This window comes from Muscardinus avellanarius (genome assembly GCF_963383645.1).
Source record: "Muscardinus avellanarius genome assembly, chromosome: 3".
Lineage (NCBI taxonomy): Eukaryota > Metazoa > Chordata > Mammalia > Rodentia > Gliridae > Muscardinus > Muscardinus avellanarius.
Window position 1 is genome coordinate 45,106,393 of NC_137788.1, and position 14,883 is coordinate 45,121,275.

The 14,883-nt window shown below is 40.4% G+C and overlaps 1 protein-coding gene across 1 annotated transcript in view; it reads left to right on the forward strand.

The window, feature by feature from the left end:
- The window catches only part of ZYG11B (zyg-11 family member B, cell cycle regulator), a gene marked incomplete at both ends in the record, with an annotated part of 61,654 nt that extends 53,829 nt beyond the window's left edge, over nt 1-7,825 (forward strand). Inside the window, 4 exons of the mRNA XM_080692246.1 lie at nt 2,653-2,850; nt 2,972-3,024; nt 6,491-6,588; nt 7,635-7,825. Of these exons, the coding sequence (XP_080548372.1) occupies nt 2,653-2,850; nt 2,972-3,024; nt 6,491-6,588; nt 7,635-7,825 (540 nt within the window). The remainder of the gene's footprint in view (nt 1-2,652; nt 2,851-2,971; nt 3,025-6,490; nt 6,589-7,634) is intronic.
- Nucleotides 7,826-14,883: the final 7,058 nt, after the last annotated feature.

Sequence of the window (14,883 nt, forward strand, 5' to 3'; positions counted from 1 at the left end):
TGCAAAAAATCATTTAAGAAGTGGGCATGTTGGTGTACACTTGTAATCCCAGTACTTGAGAGGCTGAGACAGGAGGATGGTGGGTTCAAAGCCAGTCTTGACAATGTAGGGAGGTTCTCAGAAACCTAGTGAGGCCGTTTCCAAATAAGTTAAAATCAGCTGGGTGTGATGACGCACCCAATATTCGGGAGGCTGAGACTGAAGGATCGTGGTTTGCGGACAGCCTCAGCTACTTAGTGAGTCTCTCTGTAACTCAGTGAGACCCTGTTTCAAAATAAAGAATAAAAAATTGGGCAGGGGGTGTAGCTTAGAGTCAAATGCCTCTGGGTTCCATCCCCAGACCCACAAAAAAACAAAAACAAAAATAGGGCTGGGGGTGTAGCTCAGAAATAGAATGCCTCTGGGAACCATCCCCAGCACTGCTAAATAAACAAAAAATAATTAAAAGGCCTGGGATGTAGCTCAAATACAGAGTACACCTAGGTTCAGTTCCCAGTAAGACACACACACACACACACACACACACACACACACACACACACACACACACACACTTAATACAACCTGATATGTTTTCTTCCACATCTTTCCCACTACCTTGTGATTAATTTTTTAAATAATTTATTTTGAGCTGGGCGTGGTGACACACACTTGTAATCCCAGCATTCAGTAGGCAGAGACTGGGGGATCGTGGTTTGTGGACAGCCTCAGCTACTTAGTGAGGCCCTCCATAACTTAGGGAGACCCCGTTCAAAATAAAGAATAGAATAAAAATAGGGTAGGGGGTGTAGTTCGGAGGTCAAATGCCCCTGGGTTCCATTCCCAGACTTGCAAAAAAAATTTTATTTTGAGATATTCATTCTAATTTTATTCATTGCAGATGGAGAAAATACTTTTAAGTATTATTTATTATGAGTTAGTATCAGTCAGGTGTGGTTGGTACATGCCTGTAATCCCAGTACTTGGGAGGCTGAGACAGGAGAATCATAGGTTCAAAGCCAGCCTCAACAATTTAGCAAGACCCTCCCCAAATTAGCGATACCCTGTTTCCAAATAAAAAATAAAATAGGGCTAATATTATAGCCTCGAGGTAGAAGGCCCCTGGACTCCATCTCGAGCACCATGAAAACAAACAATACAGCACAGAATATGGTTTATCTTGTTAAATGTTGCATGTTCAAGCCAGGGGTGATGGTGATGCCTATAATCCCTGTATTTGGGACGGTTAAAATAGGAGGATCACATGTGCAAGGTCAGCCTCAGCAAGTAGTGAGAGTCTTATCAACCTAGCAAGACCCTGTTTGAAGAATAAAAATAAAAAATAGTGTTGAGCATCTATTTTGGAGGTAAAATGCCCCAGGATTCAATCCCCAGTACCACGCACACACAAAAATTTATTGTAAAAAATGTTGCAAGCCAAGCATGATGGCACACACTTGTAGTCCTAGTAGTTCGGAGGTGGAGACAGGAGGATTTGTGAAAAGCCTCAGCTACTTAGTGAGGCTCTCTGTAACTTAGTGGGAACTTGTTTCAAAAATAAAGAAGAAAAAATAGGGTTGGGGGTATAGCTTGGAGGTGGAATGCCCCTAGATTTTCCATCCCCAATACCAGAAAAAAAAATGTATGTTCAGAAGATTGTGTATTGTGCTATCATGGGGTATACTGTTCTATAAATAACAATCAAGTTTAATTGGTTATATTATTTTTCTTTTTGTGGTACTGGGGATTGAACCCAGGGGCATTTTATCTCTGAGCTATAGCCCCAGAATGAACGAACGATCTCTCTCTCTCTCTCTCTCTCTCTCTCTCTCTCTCTCTCTTTCTTTCTCTTCTTCCTTTCTTCCTTCCTTCTTTCCCTCCCTCCCTTCCTCTCTATCTCTCTTCTCAGTACCCCCCCCAAAAAAAAAAAAAAAGAAAGGAGCTCCAAATGTGGCTTACTGGTAGAGATAAATACTGTTGTTTTCTTCCATAGAATCTTATACTTTATTCCAGCATGTTTTTAAATTACTTGGACATCAAGTTGTTTGTGTGGTTTGTGTGTTTTACTGGGAATTAAATCCAGGGAGCTTTACCATTGATCTACAATCCCAGCCTCTTTTTATTTTATTGGAGACAGAACCTTGCTCAAGCTGGCCTGGAACCTGTGATCCTTCTGCCTCAACCCCAGTCACTAAGATTACAGGAATGCACTACCAGGTCAACTAAATGCTTTCTCTATTACTTGATCGCTTTAGTCTAGGTACTTACAATGTAAACTATTCTTAGGTCTTTGTAATTTTGGGGTTTCTTTATGTACTGCTTTCTAGTGTACTTTTCTTAGCCTCATGGAGTTTTACCCCATGTCATTACTCAGACAGATATTTGGGGGAACTCTATATTAGATGTGACTGTCTCTGTCTCTTTCTCCCTTCCCATGACCCTGTTCTATAAAGTTTTGTAGCTTGGCCACCCTAAACTATAATCTCTCCCTCCTCAGCTCAATAAAAGTGCCAGGTTCTCTTGTGGTTCCTTTTACGTTCACTGCAATCTGGAAACTGCCCCATTTAAACACTTTCCTCACAGGGATCCCCTCTGATGTTGTCCATTGTCTGAAAACAGCTCTCTTAGCTGTTTAGTATACATATTTAATTTTTATCTCTCCTTTTTTTCTAGAACAATATAGCTGAAGTACAAGAATTGCACTCTGAATTAATGTGGAAGGATTTTATAGACCACATTAGTAGTCTCCTACACAGTGTTGAAGTTGAAGTCAGTTACTTTGCAGCTGGAATTATTGCCCACTTAATATCCAGAGGTGAACAAGCTTGGACATTGAGCCGTAGCCAGAGGAATTGTCTTCTTGATGACTTGGTAGGATCATTTGGTGTTTTCTGGAAGAATATATAGTGGTTAAACTATCAAAGCCACATAATATAATACTGTGAAGCTAAATAAATATTGTAATGTTTTCTGTGTGTCTTGTGTCTTCTAGCATTCAGCTATTTTGAAGTGGCCAACTCCAGAGTGTGAGATGGTAGCATACAGGTAATTAACACAATAATAAATAATGTGCCAGAAACCAGGTCATTTTTCTTACTTCAGTATCATTCCTATTAGATATATAATCTTTCTTGATGGTATCTCTCTTACTACTGGCTCTAAAAGAAGCCAAGTATTTTTGGGCATGGTGGCACATGCCTGTAATCCCAGTTACTGCGAAGCCTGAGGCAAGAGTGTAAGTTTGAGGTCACAATGGGCAACTTAGTAAGACCCTGTCTCAAGAAAACCTCCCCAAATGCCAGATATAGTGGCACATGCCTGTAATCTTAGAACTTTGGAAGCTGAGACAGGAAGACTGTGGGTTTAAGAAATTAGTGAGACTCTCAGTAAATTAGGAGGACTTTGTTTCAAAATAAAAAATAAGCCAGGTGTGGTGATGCATGCTTGTAATTCCAGTATTTGGAAGGCTGAGACAGGAAGATTGAGATTCATGGACAGCTTCAGCTACTTAATGAAGTCCTTTGCAACTTAGTGAGACCCTGTTTCAAAATAAAGAATAATTTTAAAAAATAGGGTTGGGTTATAGTTCGGAGGTAGAATGCCCCTGGGTTCCATCCCCAGTACCGGAAAAAAAAAAAAAAGAACATCCCTTGGTCCATTCCCTAGTACTGAAAAACAAACAAGGGGGAAAAAACAAAAATTAAACAAAAAGCTAGTGGGGTACCCTGGATTCAGTCCCAAATACTGAGAGAAAAAAAGTGAAGTATAAAATATCTTGGGACATTGAAACAAGAAGGTCACAGGTTTGAGGGCAGCCTTGTTTCAAGGAAACATGGCTTGACAGCAAAGAACAGGCTTTATTTGGGGTAAAATCCAGGAGGAAGCAACTACCTGGGGGGGGGGGTGAGGGGACTGCCAGAGTCAGAAGCCTGCTTCCTTATAGACTTAGGGCTTTTTGTGGGATTGGGAAGGGAGTGAGCATGCAGGAGCAGTTGTGTGAGCCACTGGTTGGTGGGTTTGAGGCCAGGACATACTTGGTAAAGCCTCAGTCTGGGACACAGGTAATGGTTAGGGGTATTTCTTTCTTTTGCAGTCATTTCCTTTGTTCTGAGTTATTCACTGGCAAGATCTTACAGTGCCCACAAGTTGTAGAATGCCCCTGGGTTTTCTCGGTACCAAAAATATTTGACTTTTTTTCTGCCACCTATCATTCATCATGCCTTCCTTTATTCTACATTTATTGAAGACAAATCCTAGGAATTTGTCTACACTCTTCAAATTCAAAGATGACCAAGACGAGCTGGACATGGTGACACATTATCCAGTACTTGTGAGGCCAAGACAGGATGATTGCAAACTTGAGAACAGCCTTAGCAACTTTGTAAGACTGTTTCAAAGTAAAAAAAAAGGGCTGGAGGTGTAGCTCAGAGGTGGTATGACCCTCAATTCAATCCCTAGCACCATAAAAAGATTAAAAACGTAACCCCAGCTTGGTGGTGCACACTTGTATTCCCAGTACTTGGGAGGCTGAGACAGGAGGATCTGGGTTTGCAGCCAGCCTCAACTACTTGTTGAGGCCCTCTGCAACTTAGTGAGACCCTGTTCCAAAATAAAAAATTAAAAATTCAGGCTAGGGGTGTAGCTTAGAGGTAGAATGCCCCTGGGTTTAATCCCTAGCAACGCGCATGCGCGCACACACACACACACACACACACACACACAAATTTTATTTTATTTTTTTATTTATTTTTATTTTTATTTTTTATTTATTTATTTATTTTTTTTTTTTGCGGGTCTGGGGATGGAACCCAGGGGCATTTGACCTCCGGGCTACACCCCATGCCCTATTTTTTATTCTTTATTTTGAAACCGGGTCTCACTGAGTTGCAGAGGGCCTCACTAAGTAGCTGAGGCTGTCCGCGAACCGTGATCTTCCAGGTCTCAGCCTCCCGAATGCTGGGATTACAAGCGTGCGCCACCACGCCCGGCACAAATTTTAAAAATTAATTAAGTAGGGGCAAAATTTTTAGGAAGAGAAAACCATGTATGAATGCACAGATGTCTAAAACAACATGACAGAATTGAAGGAACTGAAAATAATACCAAGCCGGCATAGAGGTGGACACCTGTAATCCCAGGACTTGAGAAGCGGAGACAGGAGAATTACAGGTTTGAAGACAGTCTCAGCAGGTAGTAAGACTGTCAGTACTATACTGAGACCTTGTTTCTAAACAAAAACTAAAAGAAATTGAACTGGGGGGTAATAGCTTAGAGGTAGAATGCTCTGGGTTCAATCCCTAGTACCACAAAAAAAGGAAAGAAAGGAACACCACATTTGTTAGGAAAAAGAGTTTATAATTTATTAAAGTGCTTTTTTTTTTTTTTTTTTGCAGTATTGGGGATGGAACCCAGGGGCATTCTACCTCCAAGCTACACCCCTAATCCTATTTTGTGTTCTTTATTTTGAAACAAAGTCTCACTAAATTGCAGAGGGCCTCACTAGGTAGCTGAGGCTGATCTCAAACCTGTGATCCTCCTGTCTCAGCCTCCCAAGTACTGGGATGACAAGTGTGCACTACCACACCTGGTATTAAAGTGCATTTTGTAGCCAGGCTTGCTGGAGTATAACTGTAATCTTAGTACTTGGGAGGCTAAGACAGGGGGATCACAAGTTCAGGGATAGCCTCAGCAAGTAGCGAAACTCTCATTAACCTAGCAAGACCCTCTTTTGAAATAAAAATAAAATAGGTCTGGGGGTTTATCTCAGAGGTAGAATTATCACCTAACTTCTCCATTTATTAGTTTCCAAAGCAAGATTTGTTAGCCTTTAAAATGTGTATCTTTAAGCCAGGCATGGTGGTACACGCTTGTAATCCCCGTGCTTGGAAGGCAGAGACAGGAGGATCATGCAGGTTCAAAGCCAGCCTTGCTGGCTTAAGAGACCCTGTTTCCAAATAAAAATATAAAAATATAGGTCTTGGAGTTTAGCCCGGAGGTAGAAGGGTTTCCAGGAACCCCAGTACCACCATCAAAAAAAAAAAAAAAAAAGTGTATCTTTAAGACCAAAACAATGCTTTTTAGAAGATTTTTTTTTTCTGTTTTAGTATTCAGACATGTCTGAATGCAATATTTTCTGAAATAGCTAAGACAAAAAATATTCTACAGAATCAAGCATGGTGGTGCATGCTTATAATCCCAGCATTTGGGAGGCTGAGACAGGAGGTTTGTGGTTCGCAGACAGCCTCAGCTATTTAGTGAGGCCCTTTGCAACTCAGTGAGACCGTTTCAAAATAAAGAATAAAAAATAGGGCGGGGGTCCACCTCGGAGGTAGAATGCCCCTGGGTTCCATTTCTAGTACTGCAAAAAATAAATAAATAAAATTATAGAGCTCACTTGTATTAGCCTAGAAATAGTAGGATGAAATTTCTAAAATAGGTTTAGGAGTCACTGCTTAGAAACTGGTGCTATGTAATAAAATGTAGCTTTGATTGTTTTCTTTTCAAATTTCAGGTCCTTTAATCCATTTTTTCCATTACTTGGCTGTTTCACAACACCAGGAGTCCAGCTGTGGGCTGTTTGGGCCATGCAACATGTCTGCAGCAAGAATCGTATGTACCAAAAAGAACTATAGTTAGGCTCTTTTTTTTTCCAAGCGAAATTCTCCTTTCATAAGAAAGTAATTGCTAAGACAGGCATGGTGGCACACACTTGTAATCCCAGTACTTGGGAGGCTAAGACAGGAGGGTCACAGTTTGAGGACAGCCTCAGCTATTAGTGAAGCCCTTTGCAAATTAGTGAGATACTATTTCAAAAATAAGAATAAAAAGTATAGAGAGAGAATGCCCCAGGTTCAATCCCCAGTACGTGCAAAAAAAAAAAAAAAAAGCCGTTATTAGTTTGTGTATTGTGATGGTTTTTGAGGACACAAACTTTTGAAGGTACAATGTAAGAGAATTTTAGGTTATAAACTGAATGTATTTGGAGTATGGTGGCACAGCCAAAAATTTCAGTACATGGGAGGCTGAGACAGGAGGATCACAAGTTTGAAACCAGCCTTAGCAATTTAGTAAGTCCATTAGTAACTTAGTGGACCCTGTTTAAAAAAAAAAAAAAAAAAGCCAAGTATGGTGGTGCATGCTTCTAATCCCAGTACTTGGGAGGCCAAGACACAGAAGGATCACAGGTCCATGGCCGGCCTCAGCTACTTAGTAAGGTCCTCTGCAACTTAGTGAGAAAAAAAGGAGGCTGGAGGTAGAAGGCCCCTGGGTTTAATCCCCAGTATGCAAAATAATAAATAAATAATAAGTAAATAGGGCTGGGGGTATAGCTCAAAGGTAAAAGGCCCCTGAGTTCAATTCTCAGTATCACAAAAAAGGAAAAAAAGAAAAGAAAAAAGAAAATCGAAAATAAAGAAGCCGGGCATGGTGGCGCATGCTTGTTATCCCAGTACTTGAGAGTCTGAGACAGGAGGATCCAGGTTCGTGGCCAAGCTCAGCTACTTAGTAAGGTCCTCTGCAACGTAGTGAGACCCTGTTCCAAATAAAAAGAATAAAATATAGGGCTGGAAGTGTAGCTCAGAGGTAGAATGCTCCTGGGTTCAATCTCCAATACCACAAAAAAAAAGAAAGAAAAAACCTCTCTTGTTTTCTTTCAGCTTCAAGGTACTGCAGCATGCTGATTGAAGAAGGAGGACTGCAGCATTTATACAACATCAAAGAACATGAGCACACTGATCCCCATGTCCAACAGATTGCTGTGGCCATTCTGGACAGCTTAGAAAAACACATTGTGCGTCATGGGAGGCCACCTCCCTGTAAAAAGCAGCCCCAGGCCAGACTAAATTGATAGCCATAGGTAATTGGATAATTGACCCACAGTAATCCTTTTTGTGATTGGTTTATTTGGAACATCTTGCCCTCTGTGGTGTTTTGTGGGGGTTCCATGACAAGAATCATAAAATCAGTTTGGATTGATAATGTACACTACTGCCTATGTGAACAGTCTCTAATTTGTCTTGTGATTTTTAACTTATGAGGCAAGAAAGGTCTCTTCTTCATCATTGCCTTTTAGGAAATTTTCCACATCTTATGGTGTTTGAACTTAACCTGTGCTTGAGATTCTTCAGTTTTATGATAAAGTTTGCACGAACCCTTAGGCCAGACTTTTCTGATATCTATGTCCCTTCCAATCAATTTGCAGCTTCAGATGAGCTGTTAACTTTATTTCCTCTCACTGCTTCCATTGTAAATTTTATACTGCTTCTGTATAAATGTCTTTATTCTGTGTCTGTGTTTCTTTTATATGTCCTTAGTGTGAGAGAATAGAAACCTGAACTGCCTCTTCATGGAAGCTACTCACTGTCTGGAGCCTGGATGACTGGCAGAAATGTAGTAGAGGGTTGGGAGTATAGCTCAGTGGTAAAGCACTTGCCCCAGCACACTCAAGGTCCTAAATTCAATCCCCAATACTACGAAAAAAAAAAAAAAAAGGAAGAACAGTTTAGAAATTGGGACTTGTTTTCATGGTATAGTTTTTAAAATGGAAAGGTTACCCATCTGCAGCCTACCTCTCTTGAGGCAGTGAACCGAAGCTGTTTTTCATACTTGTAGCTAGGGAAGCACAGACTGCTACTTCCTGCACAGACTTCAGGGTACTCTCTGGAAATATTTCCCCTGACATCTACTATAAAATCTTATAGCATTTTGTGTTAAAGCTGTCTGAGTCTCCATGTGTCATGTTGTGAAAATGAGAGCTTAAAAAAATTACTAGTTAAAACTAGCTAATCTTTTCTTTTTCTTTTTTCTTTTTGCAGTACTGAGGATGGAACCCAGGGGCATTCTACCTCTGAGATACACCCCAGCCCTAATTTTTAATCTTTATTTTGACACAGGGTCTCACTGAGTTGCAAAGGGCCTTACTAAGTAACTGAGGCTCTCTGTGAATCATGATCCTCCTATCTCAGCCTCCCAAGTACTGGAATTATAAGCATGCACCCTCATGACCTGCTCTCTTTTTCTTCTTTTTGGAAGTCATTTTTGTTCAGTGGAATAGAGACTACTCATAGTATTACTTTGCTCAATTAAAATAGAATTGATAGGCTGGCATGGTGGTAGATTTTTGTAATTCCAGTATTTAGGAGTCTTTTTTTTTTTTTTTTTTTTTTGGTGGTACTGGGGTTCCTGGAAGCCCTTCTACCTCCGGGCTACACTCCCAGACCTATTTTTTATATTTTTTTATTTGGAAACGGTCTCTTAAACCAGTGCGGCTGGCTTTGAACCTGCGCGATCTTCCTGTCTCTGCCTCCTAAGCGTGTACCACAACGCCCGGCCAGTATTTAGGAGTCTGAGACAAGAGGATTGCAGGTTCCAGGCCATTCTCAGCAATTTAGCAAGATATTGTTTCAAAACAAAAAATAAAATGGGGTGGAGGTGTATCTTGGTGACAGAATGCCCCTGTTTAAACCCCAGTACCACAAGTATAGGTATCTTTTTTTTTTTAGTGGTACTCGGGGTGGAACCCAGAGGCTTTCTACCTCCGGGCTCTACTCCCAGACCTTTTTTTTTTTTTTTTTTTTTTTTAATATATTTTATTTGGAAACAGGGTCTCACTAAGTAGCTGAGGCTGGCTTCGAACCCGTGCGATCCTCCTGTCTCAGCCTCCCAAGCGCGGGGATTACAAGCGTGCGCCACCACGCCCAGCAAGTATATGTATCTTTTTAATGTGTTCATGTTGAAAAAAGATGTCCACATCTCATTGCCAAAAATGCAAGAGAAGAATGAGACTATTGTTAAATGGTTAGACATAATGATTTTAGTTGTAGTGGATAAGAAGAAATATTTTTGGTGGTTCTGGGGATTGAACCAATAGGTATTCTACCTCCAAGCTATACCACCCAGCCCTATTTTATTTTTTTAAACAGAGTCTGAGCCAGGTATGGTGGCACATGCTTGTAATACCAGTACTTGGGAGGCTGACGCTGGAGGACTACATGTTGGAAGCCAGCCTCAACAACTTATTGAGGCTCTCAGCAACTTAGCAAGACTCTGTTTCCAAATAAGAAATAAAACAGGAGGTAGAAGGCCCCTGGGCTCCATCCCAAGTACCACAAAAACAAAACAGAGTCTCATTGGGTTGATGAGAAACTCATTACTTGCTGAGGCAGGTAACCTGTGATCATCCTATCTGGCAGGAAGTGACCAAGAAACTTAATATTCATTTTAAATTTTATTTTGTGATGAAATTGATCTATAGCCTTACATGACTACATTTTTTTCATAGATGGCCAAAATGTTTTCTTTTTGATACTGGATATGGAACCTAATCACACTCTACTTCTGAGCTATACCCCCAGGCCTTTTATTTTTATCTCTAAATGTCTCACTAGGTTGCTGACATACTCCCTAAATTGCTGAGGCCAGCCTTGGACCTACTATCTTCCTGTCTCAGCCTCTCAAGTTCTAGGATTACAGTCACCACCATACCCAGCTCAGAATGTTCTCAGTAGAGATATTAAATTGCTTAGGCTGGCCTCATTTGCCTGTCTAAACCTCCCAAGTACTGGGGTTCCAATCATACACCACCACACTCAACCTCAGTAGAGATTTTAAATGGGATATTTAAGCCAGGCCTTGTGGCACATGCTTGTAATCAGCAATTTGTGAGGCCCTCCACACCTTAGTGAGACACATTTTCAAAAAATAAAGAATAAAATAGGACTGGAGGTATAGCTCAGAGATGGACTGCCCCTGGGTTCAATACCTAGTACCACAAAAAGGGATATTTAAATTAGAACGATTATTCAGTCAAATGCATTTTTATTTAGAAAGGAGCTAATTTAGTTAGTTTACTGGTAACATTTCATACCACTAGCACAATAAGTAGTCTTTAATGTTTTGAAGTTCCTTCATGGGAATAAAAACTGAGTTTAACTAAAAAAAAGGCAAATATTTAGAACCATTTAAACCTATATAAAATTGTGATTTAATTCTGAATGAATTGGCTCAAGGAATTTTTATAGGTATAAAATGAGTTTTTACTGATTAAGTTTATTTTAGATAAAATGGAAAATTACTTTTAAGGTTTTTCCCCAGTTTTAATATCAAAATTTAGAAAATAGGATAAGCCAGGTATGGGAGTGCATGCTTGTAATCCCAGCGCTTGGGAGGCTGAGACAGGAGGATTGCACAGGTTCAAAGCCAGCCTCTTAGTGAGGCTCTAGGCAACTTAGTGAGACTCTGTTTCCATAAAGTATAAAATAGGTCTGGGAGTATAGACCAGAGGTAGAAAAGCCCCTGGGTTCTACCCCCAATACCACAAAAAAAAAAAAAAAAAAAAAGAAAGAAAGAAAAAGAAAATAGAATGGCCTACAGTAGCTTGAAAGTTGCTAGCTTTATTGACTATTTCCAGGTCCATTTGGTATAGTTAAGGAAAATCCTACTTGAGAAGTTTGGTATTAACTTTTTTTTTCTGATATTTCAAGATAAGAATACATGTTCACTGTAGACTATTGCTAGGTTTTTGTCTTTACAATTTGTTTTCAGAAATGGCTAAAAATGTGCTGAAAACAGCAAGTTCCTTCTTATTTAGAATAACTTTACTTTGTTTTTGTTCTACTACTGGGCAAAGGACCTAAGGGTTCTCTACCCTTAAGCTGCATTCCCAGTCCTTTTTATTTTTTGTTTTGAAACAGAGCCTCACTAAGTTGCCAAGGCTGGCCTTGAACTTGCAGTCTTCCTGTCTTGCCCCTCTCCCCCCAAGTACTGGGAATACTGGCATGTGCCACCATGACTGACTACCAGAATAACTTCTTTTTTTGTTGTTGTTGTTTTTGCGGGTCTGGGGATGGAACCCAGGGGCATTTGACCTCCGAACCACACCCCCTGCCCTATTTTTATTCTTTATTTTGAAACAGGGTCTCACTAAATTGCTGATGCTGTCCGCGAACCACGATCCTCTGGTCTCAGCCTCCCAAATGCTGGGATTACAAGCATGTGCCACCATGCCCGGCTCCAGAATAACTTCTTGATGAAGACTCAAAAATACTTAAAGTTGCCGGACGTGTTGGTGTACATTTATAATCCCAGCATTTGAGAGGCAGAGACCAGAGGATCACAGTTTGCAGACAGCCTCAGCTACTTAGTGAGGCCCTCCACAACTTAGTGAGATCCTGTTTCAAAAAATAAGAAAGACTGAAAAATAGGATCGGGGTGTAGCTCAGAGGTAGAATGCCCCTGGGTTCTATCCCCAGTACCATTAAAAAAAAAAAAAAAAGTTAGCTCACCTGTAATCCCAATACTTGGGAGGCTGAGACAGGAAAATTGAAAGTTTGAGGACAGTGTGTAGTAACTTATTAAGGGTGAGTTCCTATTTCAAAATAAAAAATAAAAAGGGCTGGGGATACAGTTCAGTAGTAGAACACTCCTGGGTTCATTACCTAGTACTTTACCCCCAACCCCCTACATGTTACTGAAATTTACTACAAGTGAAGATTAGTAGTGGCCAGATACTTCTGAGTCTTAAAATAATTGATCACATCTCAGATATATAAAAATTTTTAGTGCCTTTATGGTTGGGCTAGTTCTTAAAATTGTATATACAACTAGGCTGTAAAATTGTTTGCAAGATCTTGAATCTGGCTGTTAAATGTATATATTGAAATTATGAGGTCTAACTGGCCAGTCTGTACAGTTAGAATCTATGATGCCTCCTCTTTGAAATTGTAGAGTAGAATGTCTTGGTGCCTTCAAAGGTTATCTTTCGGTGGCACAGTTTCAAGCACAGTTTAGACTAGGGTTAGAACACTCATCCCTCAAACCATTGGTTTGCCCACATAATGGAAAACATCACCAGATCAGTTCAAAAGCAACAAGTTTTGGTTGTACATAGGCACTGGGTTTGATCCCTGGCATCTCCACCCACACACACACACACACACACACGCGCGCGCGCGCGGAAAATGAATTAGACTTTTTAGATTATAATGTGTTGGCATCATTGGGTAAAACAAGAACAAATTAGCTGGGCATGGTAGCATACACTTGTAATCCCAGCATTTGGGAGGCTGAGACAGGAGGATCATAGGTTCGCTGACAGCCTCAGCTACTTAGTGAGGCCCTTTGCAACTCAGTGAGACCCTGTTTTAAAATAAAGAATAAAAAAATAGGGCTGGGGGTGTATCTCAGAGGTAGAGTATCCCGGGGTTCCATCCCCAGTACCGCAAATAAACAAACAAATAACAAATTAGAGCAAATATAATTAAGGCATTCTAGTCAGGCATGGTGGCTCATGCATGTAATCTCAGTACTTAGGAGCCTGGCACAGAGGGATTGTAGGTTCAAGGACAAGCTCAGCAAATAGTAAGACTCAGCAACCTACCAAGACACTGTTTAAAAATAAAATAGGGCTGGGGGTGGAGTTTAGAGGTATAATGCCCCGGGGTTCAATCCCCAGTACTACAACAATGTCCTTGAACCTATTATTATTATTAAGGCATCTTATTCTTTGATCAAAGAAGTTTGCTGCTATGGTCTTTTGCATTGTGTGGGTGTAGCTCAGCTTAGTGGTCAGCACATGCATGCACAAGGATTTGGGTTCAATCCCCAGCACCAAAAAATTAGAAAAAAAAGAAAAGTGATTTTTATTTTTCAATGAAAAAAGAAAGCCAGGCATAGTGGTGTATACTTATAATCCCAGTACTTGGGAGGCTGAGACAGGAGGATTGCAGGTTTGAGGATAGCCTCAGCAAGTACTGAGACCCTGTTTCCAAATAAAAAAGAACTGGAAGTATAGCTCAGAGGTAAAATGCCTCTGGGTTCAAACCCCAGTACCACAAAACAAAACAAAACAACATGTCGTAAAGGGGCTTCGTTTTCCCTCTGGCGAAACATGCAGTGGCTACTGATCTTAAGTGAGAATTTTTAAAAAGCACATCAGCTCCATAATTCCAGAAATTTGTCATAAATTTACTGCTTTTCACCCCTGGGCAAGAATGCCATTTATGGCAGTAGTAAACTTAAGTGGGATACCCAAGGTGGTACAAATAAGGCTATTACAGTTATTTGTTTTATAATATATTTTTAAGCTTCCAACAATCAAAGATTCATGTTTAAGCTGGGCATGGTGGTGTGCTCCTGTAATCCTAATACTTGAGAGGATGCCTCAGCAAGATCCTGTTTCAAAACAAAGAAGGCTGAGGGATAGTTCAGAGACAAATGCCCCTGGGTCCAATCCCTAGTACCACATGTACACAAAAAAATGATTCCTATCTATAATCCCAGGACTTGGGAAACTGAGAGGAGAATCATAGGTTCAAGTCCAGCCTTGGCAATTTAGCAAGACCTCGTCTCAAAACATTTAAAGGGCTGGGATGTAGCTCAAACCTGGAATGCTCCTGGTTCAATCACCATATCAAAATAAAATTTATCAATCCTATATATTCAATTTAGGAAATTGTTTTTCTACAAATGAATGCTTTTGTGTTGGCCTGTTTTCTCTCTATAGTCACTTGTAATTTGGCTCTTTTAATTATTATGCCTTATATCAAGATAGCATAGAGCCATCTTCCATCCTATTTGAATACATTTTAATGAAACAAAAGAAGGTTTTTGGTGGTACTGGGGGTTGAACCTAGGGACATTCTACCTCTGGCCCTTTTTTTTTTTTTTTTTTGTGGTACTGTGGGTGGAACCCAGAGGCTTTCTACCTCCGGGCTATACTCCCAGACCTATTTTCTATTTTATTTGGAAACAGGTTCTCACTAAGTTGCTGAGAGCCTCACTAAGTAGCTGAGGCTGGCTTTGAACCTGTGCGATCCTCCTGTCTTCCAAGCACAGGGATTACAAGTGTGCACCACCACGCCCGGCTACCTCTAGCCGTTTAATTTTTAATTTTGTTTTTAGCTAGAG